General features: G+C 58.1%; 8 protein-coding genes and 1 non-coding gene across 9 annotated transcripts; 7 read left to right on the top strand and 2 right to left on the bottom strand.

The window, feature by feature from the left end:
• Window positions 1-1,101: 1,101 nt before the first annotated feature.
• Window positions 1,102-2,002, top strand: J3D65DRAFT_302110 (uncharacterized protein). Its single transcript, XM_066795204.1, has 2 exons — window positions 1,102-1,679; window positions 1,728-2,002. Exons 1-2 carry the CDS (start codon window positions 1,212-1,214, stop codon window positions 1,989-1,991), a joined length of 732 nt encoding a protein of 243 aa, XP_066657177.1. The 5' UTR covers window positions 1,102-1,211; the 3' UTR covers window positions 1,992-2,002.
• Window positions 2,003-2,544: 542 nt separating this feature from the next.
• On the top strand, window positions 2,545-3,359 carry J3D65DRAFT_551019 (uncharacterized protein; the record flags this gene model as incomplete). The annotated part of the gene is made up of 3 exons (XM_066797020.1): window positions 2,545-2,850; window positions 2,903-3,155; window positions 3,205-3,359. 3 exons carry the CDS (start codon window positions 2,545-2,547, stop codon window positions 3,357-3,359), a joined length of 714 nt encoding a protein of 237 aa, XP_066657176.1.
• J3D65DRAFT_302095 (uncharacterized protein) lies at window positions 3,200-4,153 on the top strand. Its single transcript, XM_066795203.1, has one exon. The coding sequence runs from the start codon at window positions 3,379-3,381 to the stop codon at window positions 4,021-4,023; it is 645 nt and encodes a 214-aa protein (XP_066657175.1). The 5' UTR covers window positions 3,200-3,378; the 3' UTR covers window positions 4,024-4,153.
• A 494-nt stretch (window positions 4,154-4,647) lies between these two features.
• On the top strand, window positions 4,648-4,746 carry J3D65DRAFT_t50. Its single transcript has one exon. It is a non-coding gene; the product is annotated as a tRNA-Asn (tRNA).
• A 271-nt stretch (window positions 4,747-5,017) lies between these two features.
• On the bottom strand, window positions 5,018-6,517 carry J3D65DRAFT_620195 (phosphoribosylglycinamide formyltransferase). Its single transcript, XM_066799845.1, has 4 exons — window positions 6,142-6,517; window positions 5,815-6,077; window positions 5,655-5,755; window positions 5,018-5,601 (listed from the first exon to the last, which is right to left on the bottom strand). The coding sequence occupies exons 1-4, from the start codon at window positions 6,186-6,188 to the stop codon at window positions 5,347-5,349; spliced, it is 666 nt and encodes a 221-aa protein (XP_066657174.1). The 5' UTR covers window positions 6,189-6,517; the 3' UTR covers window positions 5,018-5,346.
• Window positions 6,518-6,734: 217 nt separating this feature from the next.
• On the top strand, window positions 6,735-7,302 carry J3D65DRAFT_645250 (microtubule associated protein 1A/1B; the record flags this gene model as incomplete). The annotated part of the gene is made up of 3 exons (XM_066802199.1): window positions 6,735-6,824; window positions 6,893-7,125; window positions 7,257-7,302. 3 exons carry the CDS (start codon window positions 6,735-6,737, stop codon window positions 7,300-7,302), a joined length of 369 nt encoding a protein of 122 aa, XP_066657173.1.
• Window positions 7,303-8,675: 1,373 nt separating this feature from the next.
• Window positions 8,676-9,473, top strand: J3D65DRAFT_620184 (uncharacterized protein). Its single transcript, XM_066799844.1, has 2 exons — window positions 8,676-9,153; window positions 9,253-9,473. The coding sequence occupies exons 1-2, from the start codon at window positions 9,122-9,124 to the stop codon at window positions 9,401-9,403; spliced, it is 183 nt and encodes a 60-aa protein (XP_066657172.1). The 5' UTR covers window positions 8,676-9,121; the 3' UTR covers window positions 9,404-9,473.
• Window positions 9,236-11,600, bottom strand: J3D65DRAFT_620182 (small GTP-binding protein). The gene is made up of 3 exons (XM_066799843.1): window positions 11,266-11,600; window positions 9,621-11,215; window positions 9,236-9,529 (listed from the first exon to the last, which is right to left on the bottom strand). The coding sequence occupies exons 1-3, from the start codon at window positions 11,569-11,571 to the stop codon at window positions 9,511-9,513; spliced, it is 1,920 nt and encodes a 639-aa protein (XP_066657171.1). The 5' UTR covers window positions 11,572-11,600; the 3' UTR covers window positions 9,236-9,510.
• Window positions 11,601-11,746: 146 nt separating this feature from the next.
• On the top strand, window positions 11,747-13,455 carry J3D65DRAFT_657440 (ribosomal L28e protein family-domain-containing protein). The gene is made up of 4 exons (XM_066802517.1): window positions 11,747-11,850; window positions 11,905-11,940; window positions 11,995-12,124; window positions 12,186-13,455. Exons 1-4 carry the CDS (start codon window positions 11,789-11,791, stop codon window positions 12,993-12,995), a joined length of 1,038 nt encoding a protein of 345 aa, XP_066657170.1. The 5' UTR covers window positions 11,747-11,788; the 3' UTR covers window positions 12,996-13,455.
• The last annotated feature ends 1,276 nt before the right edge of the window (window positions 13,456-14,731 follow it).

Here is a 14,731-nt window from a genome sequence, read left to right as displayed (position 1 = left end):
GAGGAAAACGCAGACACTCTTTATTGCTCTCGGCCGGCCCTGCACTCCGATCACTCCACCGCAGTACGGTAGCACACCTCACTGGACATCTCATCAACACGATGGACAGGACTTGTCCCTTTGCATTGACTTGTCTGCCCTACGTCCAGTATCCATCAGCCATACACCGTCCGTGCCCTGCCCCCGAGTCAGTAAACCTTCAATAATCCAAGAGGCTGTCTTGTTTACCGTTTCCTTTTCCTTGTCGAGTCAAGTACCACTCTTCCAATATACCGCCTCGAACTGCGGTGGCTCAGCCGTCCCAGACTTCTCCCTGCTGCTGGATCTGCTTCTTGATTCGAAGGACGTTCTGCTCCATGACCGAGCAGTGCTTCTGGAGCTGGTCAACCGTAGCCAGCGCCTCGCGGTGCGCCGAGATGCTCGTAATCAGCATGAGCACCTCGTAGCGGAGGCCGTCCGAGATGCGCGCCTGCAGAAGCTTGAGGCACTCGGCATGACACTCGTCCACGTGCTTGTCGCGGGCAAGCTGGACCGCCTGTGCCACAATTGTTAGCAGCAATCTGGAAGATTCCCGAAGTTGAATGGTAAAACACTTACTTCCTGGAAACGCGCAAAGAATGGTCCAACATTGATCTTGTTCTCGTATTTTCCTTCGCCTCCTCCGTCAACCTGTCAAGTTTAGCGATGTTTGTCTCGATGGCGCGTACAAACTGACCTGGCCGTCTTCCGGGAATGGGGAGTAGATGGGCGTCAAGCTGACCGATCTACCGCGAGCTGGAAACAGCGGCTCCACCATGGAGTTGCCCTGGACCGGCGGGGAAGGGTCCTGGGACGTGTCTCTCTGGAAGCGATTGCGGAGACCAGAGATGGACTTGGTGAGCTTTTTCTTCAAGCTCTTGGAGCCCTTGGAGGATCCCGCGGTCAAGCTGGCGCGAATGTCCTTGATGGTTGGGACCTTCCTCAGCCGTGAAGCCTTGCCAGTGTCGGCCATGGTGATGACTGGTGGTAAGTTTGGTGAGTGGATTTCGAGCACCTCGTTGTTTTGGTTTTGTGGTCGTCCACTCGCCCTGTGCACCGTCAAGTGGACGCCGCTGGTGACGGCGGCGGCGGCGACGACATAAGCAGCTGTCTTTGGCTCTTCTCTCCTTCTTCGTCAACCTCTGCAATTCATCACACTCCCAACGGAGAGCTCAAAGAACTCCGCCCGCAAGATGGCGCGACCTCCCCCTTTTCAGGATTTCGTCCAGAGACTTGGCCCAGCCGCCAGTGTTCTGACGCCTCATCTCCTCGACTCTGATCCCACCGAAGCCGACAAGCACCTTCGAGAGATGGGGAAGATTGATGCGCAAAGAATCTTCAACCTTATGGAGACGGCCATTATCTCTCCTGACCCGGAAGTTGTCTTCGAAGAGATTGAGAACACACTGTTGAAAGACGTGGCGGAAAAGGTGGAGGAGCTCGTTTGCGAGACGGGCGTTCCCGACTCTGCAAAACCACAGCCGATAATCACGCCTTCTGGTTGTGTATTTCGCGACTGTGGTCTCTTATGGGCTTTTTCGGACAAGAAGCACGAGTTTCTCGAAGAATCAAGCTATCGGAAAAGCGTGGCTCACTTCAAACGCCTGCGAAAACTTTGGCCCACTTCCTTCATATGGCTCGCTTCCAGCCGGGCTGACCAGGTGGGTATGTCGACACTCCATTTCTCTAAAATGCTAACCTTTTGGTAGCCTTGGGCGTGTTGCTTCCAGGCTTACTCTGCCGTCATTTCTCAGATCACCAAATTTCTGAACAGCATCTCCGACTTGATCTGGACCATTTCTGAGGAACAGCGCCTCTTGATGCAAAAATATGTTGCGCGCATGGCAAAGGCCAAGTTTGAGGAGCTCGGTTCCCCGGCGGACAATTACGACGAACCTATCCCGGAGGTCGTCTACGTCGAGCGTGCCATGCGAAAGCCCTCTCTCGAAGGTGATGAAGATACGACCACATGAGTCTCGACTCAGATACACTTTGCTAGGGCAGACAACAAGACATGTCTAGCTTCAAGCAAGGACGGCGAGGAGTGGATACGAAGGGTTGAACACATAAAGGCCGTACAAGGTTTATACATGGGGAGACCTGGATGGAAACGGAGAGGTGTGTTGCTTGATGGGCTCTCAGGTCAACCTGTACGTAGAGAATCCAGGACACACTGAAGACGGATCCTGTCTGGGAGAGGCGGACTCGGGTTTGTATATTCAATTCGGGAATTGTGCACAACAGAGTGAATTGACTCATCGGACTTGAACTTGTTGGATTCAATTATCATTTCCAATTGCCATAACTCTATTTCAATCTACATTAGGCAGACTTCCATTCCATACCCCCTTGTGGGTAGACAGTCAGGCCCGGGTCAGGTTGTCACCCCTGTCCATGACGTTAGGTCCTGAAATGCCGAACTTCAGCCGCCATGTCCATGTCGCCGACAGCTCCACTGCAGCAACAACACGCCATGTCGACCAGCCGAAAGTGCTACGGTCGCGCCTGCCTGCGCAAGCATTGAAGATGCTTTTTTCGAGCTGGGCCACTCTCGTCCTGTCTGCAATTTTGACCACCTTTGCGAACGTCGCCACCGCCAACGTCGAAAAGACCATCTTCACCGCGCCCGTCGCCGTCACGATCCCAAATGTTCGACCCAGCCTTCAGGACCTCCGTCTGACCAGCCTCACGCCGGCCAAGCATACCCTCCGCGCAAACCTGCCCGTCAAGTTTCCGACTGCCGAGCATTCGCGCGGCGAACAATCGTGGTTCCTGTTGAGCGGGCTCGAACAAGGGCAGAGGTACGAGGTCCGCATTTGCTGGCCGGCTACGGTACATCCAGATCCACGGTTGAAGGTTCTCGAGCGCAAACTGATGTACATAGCAACCCACGGAATTCTGGCTCGACGTCTACACCATCACCTCCGTCTTCGACACGCCCGACCTCATCTCTGCCCTGGCAGAGTACTCTGAAAGCCTCCCCGAGAGCAAGGCTGTGGTAGCAGAAGACGCCGCAGCGGGAGACTCGGATTCAGGGCCTGCGTCCGTCTTGTTCCTCCATATTCAAGCCGCTGCCGACTTTTTCACCCTCAACAAGACGTTGATGAATGACCCGCCCGATGTGAAGGCGGAAATCAGTAAGCGGCACGCGCACCCGACAACAAAGCCCGTTCTGACACACTCCAGTACTCGACCCTTATATCCTCAACATCTTCCCACGGTCCCTCATTCCGACGGGCATCTACATCGTCGCGTCGGCCGTTGGGTCCTGGTTCGTGGCGTCCTTGATCATTCGCTGGATCACCAGCATCGAGCCGCCAACCAAGCCGCACAAGGAGTGAGCCAGCGGGCTCCACCAGCATGCCTCCAACCACCGTACTCGACGTTGCGCCGCGCTCCCGCCTGCTGAGCCTCCCCACCGAGCTCCTTATGGAAATCATCGAATGGCTGTCGCCGGAGACGTTTCTCAACTTTGCCTTTGCCGCCTACTCGTCGCTGCAGCAGCGCCTGATCGTCCCTCCCATGACCTGGCGCCTCTACGCCCCGCTCTGTCGCAACCTGCCCGCGCCGCGGCTCCCTCGCCGACGCGAAAACAACGACCTGGCCGTCGCCTCTCCCCCGCCCTCGTCCTCATCAACAACGACGTCGACGTCCCACTCGCCCGCCGCGCGCCCTTCCTCTGCAGCACCGCACTCCAATCTCCTTCTCATCTTCAACGACTGGCCGCTGCCGACGGAAATCACGCTGCAGGTGCTGCGCCGCCTGCGCCCGCGCGAGCTCGTCCGCTTCGTCCTCGGCCACCACAGCCTGCTGCCCGGCCTGCTGCCGCGCGTCACGGCCGACACGTACGCGCAGCTCACCCGGGCGTGGGCGCAGGTCGAGATTGCGCAGCGGCTGGCGGCGCAGGCGGAGGGCGACGAGGGCGCGGGGGCTTTGTTTGGGAGGAGGGTCCGCAGGGGTGGGAGGAGGAGGGATAGAGAGGCGAGAAGGGCGCATTCGGTTTGATGGGTTGGTGGGGGATGTGGAGGCTGCGTGGGGTGCAGTGTGGGTTACTACTGCAGGTGCTGCTGAGTTGAATAAATTCGTTGATTGTCAGCAGTCTAAAAGGCGCCCTTGTCTATGTCTCCTTGCTCACCTTGTTTACCTTACTGAATATCTCTCCTACGCCCTCTCCTTCCTCTGTAGCTCAGCTGCAAGTAACACCGCTGGCAGCAAGTCACGCGTCGTCGCAGCAGCAGCAATACATCGCGCTCGAATACCGTGCCTAAACATGGATGGACAGAGGGAGCATTTCCCCTACATACCTTTGGTTGATAGCGGGTGCTCTATTGTGCAGTAAACAGAAATGACAAATCGGCCAGCGAATGTGAATGACTACATACCAACAGACGCAATAAAAGTCCAGGCATGAGAGGAGGGGAGAATCAGAAAAAGCAGATTGAAACGCTAGTATTGGCAAGGTGTGAATATCAAGGAAGAGCAAGCAGACGGTTGGCGTGGTGCGCTGCACAGGATAATGAACAGGTCGACGAGATTGTGCCCGAGCGTGTGTAGTCGACGTGAGGAGCAGCTTTTTGTATTACTATATATATCACAATTCCGAGCTCGAATATCAACAACAGCCCACCATCTTCCGTGGCGCAATTGGCTAGCGCGTCTGACTGTTAATTCTGCTACTCGTAGCAGATAGCAATCAGGAGGTTGACAGTTCAAGCCTGTCCGGGAGAGGATATCTTTTTGTCTTTTTTGATTTTGTCTCCTAGCCGACGCACGCCTGCCTTCTGGGTCTCTCTGTGCTGTGGTCTTTTTATCTTGTAGTTGAAGAGCAGAGGAGTTTGTGAAGGGTGTTCTTTAGTGTTTTGGCTTTGTTGTGTTGTCTGTGGTTGGTTGGTTGGTTGGTTGGTTGGTTGGTTGCGTTGTGGTGGTATTGTTGCTGTTCGTATTGTCGCCGTCCGTCGCCGTCGCCGTGCTCACACACAGCAGCGTGCATGCGTGCGACGGTCGATCGCTTCCATTCCATTATTTCATTCAATACGAGCGCAACGACAGGCAGACTGAATGGCGGACAGACTGGCAACGCCCTGGCTGGCTCCTCGTCAACGCACACAACATATACAATCATGAGGATGCAAAAGGTTGTTTGAAATGGCTTCATTTTTGCAATTCATGTTGCTTGGATGTAGGTAGGCATTTTTGTGGCTGCCCACTCGCAGAAGGCGCATGTATATTGCGCCAATATTTGTGCGCTATACCCCCTCTCCGGCCTTTTTTCATTTTTCATTGCAGTCGCCGCACGTATGCGCTTCCAACCACGCTCACCACAAAATCTCATTTCTGCTCCCTCTGCCTCCACAGCTGCTCGATCGCCAGCCTAGTCCCCTCGACAATGGCGCCCCACTCCACCTTGTGCAATTTATCCTCAAAGTCCTCCAGCTTGTCGTCCTCGCCGGAGACGAAGGGGATCTCGCGCGTCAGGATGGGCGTGCCCATGTCGACCTCTTGGATCACGTAGTGCACCATGACGCCGGTGCGGGTCGTCTTGCCGGCGCGCCAGTCGGCGTGGGCGCGGTCAATGGCGTGCGTCTGTCTGCGGGTCAATGCGGCTGTTGCGGTTGCTGGGAGAGGGAGCTTCATACGCCGTTGTATTCGCCCGGCAGCGCCGGGTGCAGGTTGATGATGGGCACGCTGGCGGCGGCCAGGGCGTCGAGGAGCGGCGGCGTCAGGATGAGCATGTAGCCTGGGGGGTCGTCAGTCAGTCGGGGGGGAGGAAGTGCAGGTTTTTTGGGCGATGCTGACCGGCGCAGACGACCATGTCCGGCTTGTCGTCCAGCACCAGCTTGGCCAAGTCCTTGTCGAACTCGACGCGCTGCGCCTGGCGCGCGAGGTCTGGGAAGCGCTCCTTGTAGGGCGGGAAGCCATGGTAGTGGGTGGGGATGCCGGCCTGCTTTGCGCGCTCCACGCCGTAGGCGGCCTTCTTGTCGGAAATGACGCGCACGATGGACGTGTTGGGCAGACGGCCATCGCGGGTCGCGTCGATGAGGGCTTGGAGGTTGGAGCCGCTGCCTTTGGGAGTTGGTTAGCCAGCGGAATGACGTGGGCCAAGGGCGGAGGCGGAGGGCTTGCTTGCCGGAGATTAGGACGGTGAGGCGGGTGTGATGGCGGTCGACCATGGTGAGAGGGGGCTGGGCCGGGGAGACATGGCGGTGGTGGTCGGTGGTGAGGGGAGCGAGCGAAAATGAGCGAGCGAGCGAGCGAGTGGGGCGTGGGGTAAAGCTGCTTATCGCTTATCGCGCGACGGGGAGGTACAGTACAGTACCTTGACGGACGGGCGACCTGAGTGAGGTGACGACCAGCACGAACAACACAAGCAGCCAGCGAGGCCAAGTCACACGGTGCAAAGCGCAGGCGACCGACCGACGAGAAACAAAACACCTCAGCGACGTGGGTGAGGTGAGCTGCTGACGGCGGCGCGCGACCAGCAGCCTCCGCCGGTTTGGGGCGTCATGTGATGGCTTGACCCGTGACGGCTAGGCTGCATCTCGACCTGACCTGGACCTTACCTTGGCTACAGTACAGTACGTTGCCCACTCCTCCCTCCTCCACTCAGCACCACCCAGCTTCCACTCACCGCCGCCCAACTCCACCTCTCGCTCTCAACCTCAACTCCTCCTCTGCATCAACCCAACCCGACCAAACAACCCTACAACTCATCCACCATGCGTTCCAAGTTCAAGGACGAGCATCCCTTCGAGAAACGCAAGGCTGAGGCGGAGCGCATCCGCCAAAAGTACAACGACCGCATTCCCGTAAGCACCCCTCCCTCTCGCCTCTGCCCCTCCCTCCACGTCGCCGCTAACCCTCTCTCCTCTCTCAGGTCATCTGCGAAAAGGTCGAGAAGTCGGACATTGCCACAATCGACAAGAAGAAGTACCTGGTCCCGTCGGACCTGACCGTCGGCCAGTTCGTCTACGTCATCCGCAAGCGCATCAAGCTCTCGCCCGAGAAGGCCATCTTCATCTTCGTCGACGAGGTCCTGCCGCCCACGGCCGCTCTCATGTCGAGCATCTACGAGGAGCACAAGGACGAGGACGGCTTCCTATACATCACGTACGTATTGCCGTGTTGCTTTGTTGTTGTTGGGGCCCGCCGGGGCGACCGCCCACGCCGCCACGGTCGCCTGCCCGCCCGTGAGTCACAACCACGACGAACACGCTTGCTGACTTGTCACGCTCCTTTAGATACTCCGGCGAAAACACGTTCGGAGGCTTCGATGCAGCCTGTTGATTACCCTCCTCCTGCCCTTCGACGGTCTCGGGGTTCACGGCACGGACGACTTGCGGGGGTTTCTGATGGCGCTGACAGATGGCGTTCTCGGTCCATGGTGCTTTTTCCATTTTCATTTTTCGGGTTCAGGGCGAAGTAACGGTATCCACGCAGACAGACTCCAGCAGCAGTAAAGCCAGGGACGACAAGATGGCGCCGCACGCGTGCGCGTGTCGTTGCCGACGACGGACGACTCTGAGCAAAGCGCGGCATGATGCACACGCCATATGACCGCCGCCGCGTCTCTCGGCTTAGCAGCAGCAGCGGCAGCGTAGCGGCTCTCGACACGACGACATCCCTCTGCCCTTTATTCTCGTCTTCATGTTGGTTGGTTGTTGACGCGCGGAGGGGACGGGTCTCTCCATAGCTTCGAATGCAGTAGTGGTCAAATCAGAATGTTGGATAAGCAAAGCAGCATCATGCAGTCAACCAGTCAGTCAGTCGGTCTGTCAGTCATTCAGATAGTCGCCCGTTATCAAACAAACGCCCTGAGCAGATGGCATCAGAACGAACGGAACCAGAATGGATGCCATGTGAGGTGCTGAGCTGAGGTGCCTGTGACGCCATTTTCCCAACGCTCTCCCCTTTTGGCGCCTCGTTGGACAGACGGCGTGAGCCACCGCATCCAGCCAGCCAGCCAGCATCTGACTGACGCTACGCTATCTCTCCCCCCGACCCCGACCGCACCCCTGATCATGGAATCAACAAACGCGAAGACCCGACCCCACTCCTGCCCTCAGGTCCCTCACTGGTATGTAAATAGGTATGTACCTACCTCAGCGCTGCAACCGACCGACGTATCGTGACTGCATTCTTTCTTCGCCGTGCAGCGTTTCTAGAGGAGATAGCCACGACGCCGCCCGCCCGCCCGCGCGCTTACTTGCCTGGTATGTAGGTAGCGCTCTTATCTCCACTCGCTTGCTTGTGTGTAGATGAGCGAGGTGCGCCCTCACAGGTGATGGCACTGTACATACATACATATTTCAAGTACTGTATCATCCGTAGAGTAAATGATGTGATACAAGCGACAAATGAGCATGCACACCTCAACTCGTCCTCTCTTCTACACCGGACAGTACCTCACCCCATCCGTTAGCCGGTTCATCCAGTCCGTCAGTCGTGCGTGTGTGTGTGCAGCCAGCCCAGAGCTGGGACGGTCATTGCTTGCGCTAGCTCAGGTCGTCGGTTGCTTGGTAGATACCTGCCGTGGCTTGGTTGTTCGGCTTCAGCTTCGGCAGGGCTGAGGCCTCGTCGGGCGGCACGCCCGCAGCGTCCGCCCGCGTCCGCGTCCGCGTCCGTGTGCCCGCCCTACCGTACCTTGACGACGTCTTGCCGATCCATCGCATCGCATCGCGTCTGAACTGAACGCAACCAACGACATTGTTATTGACCTCGCCATCATCTCAACTCAGCCCAATTCAACGCGCCGACCAACAGGAGTCCAGTCTCACTCTTGTTTCCCATAGAGGAGCTTGTGACTGCTGTGCGGAAAGGAAGGAAAGAGAAGGGAAGGAAGAGAGAAGAGAGAAAGAGCTTGTCCTGCACTCGCATTAATTGCAAGCTACTGCTACTGCTGCTGCCGCTGCGAGGAATTCGCACGAAAGAGTCGACGCAAAGCAAAGGCAAAGGCGGAGAAAGGAAGAGCCAGCCAACATCGTTACCACCACCCACCACCTTCCGTCTCCACCAACCAACCACCAACCACACCCACGCACAACTCAAGCGCGCGTTGTCTCGCCTGCCTACCAACACCACGGACAAAACAACCACAACACCAACCATGGCTACCGCATTCAAATACATCATCTCCAAGTGCGTCTCCTGTCCCTCCCCTTCCCAGCTTTCTCTTCCCCCTTTCCCCCTCTCCCCTCAACTTCCCCACCCCTTCCACACACCCACTAACCATCACAGACGCCTCGACCCCCTCTTCGCCGCCTGCATCGGCATCGCGGCCGCCGCGTCGCGCATCAGCCGCGAGGAGCGCGCGCAGGGCCGCAGCGGCGGGGCGAGCGAGACGTGGAGTGTTTTGCGGAGGCGGTGGGGTGTCGCTTTTGGTCATTGAGACGGGATAGGGATAGGGGATGTAAGGGAGATATAAGATCCATTGTCTACAATAAAGCTACTTCCATCACCGTCTAAACACTGCCTCCATGCCCTGTCCATGCCTACTCACTTGCCAACGCAAAACCTACACACACATGACGTTAGCACCTAGCACCGCACGAACCCTGCCATCCAAAGACAGCAAGGCAGCAAAACCTAAACGAAAAGGAACTCACTTCTCAAACACGACGCCCAACACCTCCTCCACGTCGCCCGCGCCCACCACCTCGCCGCGCCCCGTGATGCGTCCCAGACACCCCGCCGCCTCGCGCAGCGTCTCGGCCGCGACGACGATGTCGAGGTCGCCCTCACCATGCACACTACCGCTCTCAACGTCGCGCAAAAAGTCGCCCAGGTGCGCCGAGCAGGCGGACAACAGCACGCGCTGGCGCTCGCTGGCGCCGAGGGACTCTTGCCAGACGGACGCGTCGACGCAGGGGGTGGTGCTGGTGCTGGGGTCCGATGGCGATGACGGGTCGGGGGAGGGCGAGGGGAGGGAAGGGATGAGGGGTTCGGTCATGGATTCGAAGACGGCGATGAGGGATTGGAGGAGCGCTTGGATGTGGCCTGGGTCGGGGTCCGGGTCCTGTATTTGAGTGGAAGGCGGCGAAGAAGGAGTCGACGCTTCTTTGCACGAGATGAAGCGGATGCGGTCAGCGGGGAGGGCGAGCGCGGACTGGATTGCGGATATGTGCGCCTGTTTTGCAGCTTCGACGTCTGGAGTGGCGGCGAGCTTGTCTGCTTTGTTGACGACAGCGACGACTTGGATGCCGCGCTCCACGCACTGCTGAGCCGCGGCGACGACTTCGGGGCTGAGCGAGAGACGGGGGAACCCGTGAGGGTCAGATTCGATGGAGAAGACGCAGACGACGACGTCGGAGTCGAGCGCCAGTGCCTTGGCGCGGCGGATGCCTTCTTGTTCGATGGCACCGACTGCTGACGATTCTGCGGCTGCTTTGGGACTGCTTTCAGGCGTGTCGCTTTTGCGTAGCCCTGCCGTGTCTCCTACCCTCACGAAAAAACCCCCCATGTCTACCCCTGTCTCGACCACGTCCCTAGTGGTTCCCGCCTCCTGGCTGACGATTGCCGCCTCTCTTCCCACGACGCGGTTCAGCAGGCTGCTCTTCCCCGCGTTGGGCTCGCCCAGCAGCACGATGCCGATGCCGTTCCGCAGCAGCTCACCCCTGACGGCATTGGCGGCGTGGGTGTCTATCTGCGTCTTGAGAAGCTTGACTTGCGCCGCCACCGAAGACGCCAGCTGCGCGGGCGACTCGTCAAAGTGCTGGTCTTCTGAAAAGTCGATCAGGGCCTCGAGCTCGCCACGCGCATACAGCAGTTGCCGCGTCCACTCTTCGTAGCGCTGAGCAAGGCCACTCCGCGTACCGCGCACCGAGAGGCGTCGCTGTTGCTCGGTCGTGGCCGTAAGCGTGTCGCCCAGCGCTTCAATCTGGGTCAAGTCCATGCGGTCGTTGAGAAATGCGCGCCGCGTGAACTCGCCAGCTTCGGCATAGCGAATGTGATGTTTTACTCCATTCTCGGTCGGGCATTGTGGGATGGCAGCGAGGACGGCGCGCACGATGGCTGGCCCGCCGTGGACGTGCAGCTCGAGGAGGTCTTCGCCAGTCACGGTGTTTGGAGCGGGAAAGTAGATGACGAGGGCCGAGTCTAGAATAGAAGAAGGAGATGCGGGGCACGTAGGGTCGTACAGCGTGCGAAGGGAGGCGTGGCGCGGCTTTGGAAAGGTAGTGTCGGGGCACAGTGAACGATAGACCTGGACTTGGTCAGGTTCCGATACGTCACGACGCAGGACTGGAGACAGACGTGGGCGCAAGCGGGGCCTGATATTCTTATGACTGCAATGGCAGCTCTACCAGGAGCAGTAGACAGGGCATATATGGTGGGCTCGTGGCTACTACTGTGGCCGGGATGGAAGGCTCTTGATTGATGAGGTCGAGGACATTTCAAAGGCCATGACGCAATGGTCCTGGCTGAAGAGCGGCGCTCAGTCCATGGCGAAGATTGGAGTGCCCGCGTCGAGACCAATTGGCTCGAGCAAATGGCGAGATGCGTGGAGAGGGTCGAGGGGCGACGGGGAGACGCGCGACGAAGACAGCAAGCCAGGCGCATGTGGAGGATGGAGGAGACGAGAACCGAAATGTCGAATCAGATTGCTCACAATTGGACGCGACGGCCGACAGGGTCTGGCTGGCCGGCGCCCACGAAACGCCGACGCCAAGATTTCGGAGATCCGCCAAAAAGTTCAAGCCCTTGCCCAAGAACCAAGAACCTCTGCTCCACACCCAGACAAATCCACTCCCCCAGCTCCAACCGCCTACTCGCTACCATGGCTTCCGACGAGATTGTGTGGCAGGTCATCAACCAGCAGTTCTGCTCCTTCAAGCTCAAGTGCGCAATCTCGTCCCAACCACCCAAATCCAGCTTGCTAACCTGAATTCTCAGGCTCCCCACAAAAAACCAGACGTTCTGCCGCAACGAGTACGTCTCTTCAGGACCCATGGCTTCATTCAGACATTGACAGAGTCTTTTCAGATACAACGTAACTGGACTCTGCAACCGCCAGTCCTGTCCCCTTGCAAATTCCCGCTATGCCACCATCCGCGCCCACCCCGAGACAGGCGCACTATTCCTGTACATCAAGACCATCGAACGAGCTCACCAGGTCAGTCAGCGCCAGAGAAAGTCCTTTCATGTGGAAACGCAAACACTGACAACATCGACAGCCCTCGCGCTGGTGGGAGCGCATAAAGCTGTCCTCCAACTACGCCCAGGCACTGCAGCAAATCGACGACCGCCTTGCCTACTTTCCCAAGTTTCTCCTCCACAAGAACAAGCAGCGTCTGACTCGCCTGACGCAAGTGCGCATCCGCAGCCAGCGACTGGCCAAGGAGCAGGCGCGCCTCGGCGAGACGCTCGTCCCCAAGCTGGCGCCCAAGATCCGGCGCCGCGAGGAGACGCGCGAGCGCAAGGCCGAGGCCGCCGCCAAGGTCGAGCGTGCCATCGAGCGTGAGCTGATTGAGCGGTTGCGCAGCGGCGCCTACGGCGAGCAGCCGCTGAACGTCGACGAAGCCGTGTGGCGCAAGGTACTGCGGGGTCTCGAGCGACAAGGCGAGGGCGAGAGAGACGAAGACATGGACGATGGCATCGAAGAGGAGGAGGAAATGGAGCACGAGATGGAGGACGGTGTCGGGGACGTCGAGTACGTCAGCGACATCGAGGGCAGCGAGTCCGAAGACGAAGGTCTCGACGACCTGGAAGACTGGGTCGGCGGCGACAGCAGCGACGACGCAGAAACCGGCGATGACGGCAGCGAAGACGACGACGACGAAGACGAGGACGACAGCGAGGATGCAAGCGAAGAGGACACGTCCAAGCTCCGAAAGGCCCTCGCAAACATGAACAACCGCAAGCGTACCCGCGGCAGCAGTCCGCCGCCCAAACCCAACAAGAAGAAGAACGCCAAGGGCCCCAAGCGCGAGATTGAGTACGAGTACGAGAACGAGCCGGCGCAACGACAGACCATTGCCGCGTAGTAGGCCCGCGGTTTGGTTTTGGGTCGGCGACCACCTGTCAGTCTGTTCGAGCTGCTTATGCCGCAACATGTTCGCAATTCGAAATGAAGGCAGGAGACGTGCGGCTGCGGACTTATGGCATCCAAGACGTCCGTTCGTCGGTGCCTGGGTGCCTGTCTGCGCGTAGTCCGACGGATCCGACCCGACCCATCTCACCTCATCTCGCGATGGTGGTCGGACAAGCGCAGACAACAACGGCCGACGGACGACGCGGGAACACCATCACCATGCATGCAGACAGGGTTTTCATCTTTCATCAGTGTAATGAACCGGCGTTTCGGGCGTGGAATGGATGGATTGATGCATCGGTACTTGAAAAAAGAAGGATTGATAGAGGGGGTTGTAGATTGAGTGTCGTGATGAGAGATCAGCGACGATGTGAGAGGGTGTGGTGGACCAGGCAGGCAAAAAGCGAACTTGATTAATTTCTCATCCACGTTCTCCTTCTGCCTTTGTTGTGGTCGTCATCTTACTGCTCTCCTGAGTACTGACTGCACTGCACCTCCATCCAGAGACTGCTCCTTAACAGTAACTAGCAACTCCAGCCAGCTACCCACCTCAAGCACCAACACCACACCACCACCACACCACCACCACACCCTCCCAACCCGTAGTCCCTCCAACACATGGCAGCCCAACACACAACCCACAACCCCTCTCTCCCTACCCCCGTCCTCACCCGCGGCACCATCCGCCACTCGCCAACCAGCCGCTCACCACCGTTTCGCATCGCCGCCATGCACAATGACGGCACCCGCCCGTCAACCCACATGCAAGGCACCAAGGCACCCTCCCGCCCGTCAAACGCGACGCGCCGACGCCCGTCGTGCGGCCGCTCGTTCGGCACGCTTGTTTCTGTACGCCTGCTCCTGCTGCTGCTCCGGCTCCTGCGTCTGTGTAGGAGGTTAGGGAAATGGAAGGGATGGAAGTGTCGACGTCAACCAACATACCTTACGCCCTCGAGGTACCCTGAGAGTGGAACGGAAGGATCAGATGTCAGAGCAAACAGGGAAGCACGGAATGAGGAACTGAAGAAAAGTCTTGGTGGTCAATGAGAAAGTCCTCCATTCTCACGGTCTGTGACGTGGACTACACTGCACTACGCTACGCATGCTACCAACAAGGCCCACCCACCCACCCACCTTCCCGTCCGTCTGTCATCTTGATTGCTCTTACACAGGACAGGCAGGCTGCATGCAAAACCGTGATTCAAGCAAGCAGGCAAAAAAGCATTTGTCGTAAACAAAAGCGGCCGGGAAGATAAAGACGTAGAGAAATGGAGACAAGAGGAAAGAAACGACCAATCGCGAGGAACGCGGAATGAAGACTCCATCGTCATGCGGGGCAGAGTGCGTGTTGACAGAGAAGAGGGGATACCGACAAAGTTGGATGCGTGAGGAAGTGAGGGAGGGAGAAGTAGGTACAAGAGGCCCCGTGCGGGCGCGGTGTATATTTTGATCAGGAGCTAGGTAAGGTAAGTAGGTATGCAGGCAGCGATGACAATGAGCTCTGATATGATAGATAGATAGATAGAGAGCCAGTGAAAAGGGGCCGTCTGCGCCCCCAAGAGGAGGCAAGGAGGCAATGACCAAGGGAAAAGAGTAGGAGATAGAAGAGGTCGCCTCGGTTCGGTTCAGTTCGTTCAAACAGTGAGTGCAAAGCAAGTGCTTCATGACAGCAGCGCCGAAACGACAGAC

Source organism: Phyllosticta citribraziliensis (genome assembly GCF_038025025.1).
Source record: "Phyllosticta citribraziliensis strain CPC 17464 chromosome Unknown J3D65scaffold_4, whole genome shotgun sequence".
Lineage (NCBI taxonomy): Eukaryota > Fungi > Ascomycota > Dothideomycetes > Botryosphaeriales > Phyllostictaceae > Phyllosticta > Phyllosticta citribraziliensis.
This window is presented reverse-complemented; position numbering and strand designations above follow the sequence as displayed.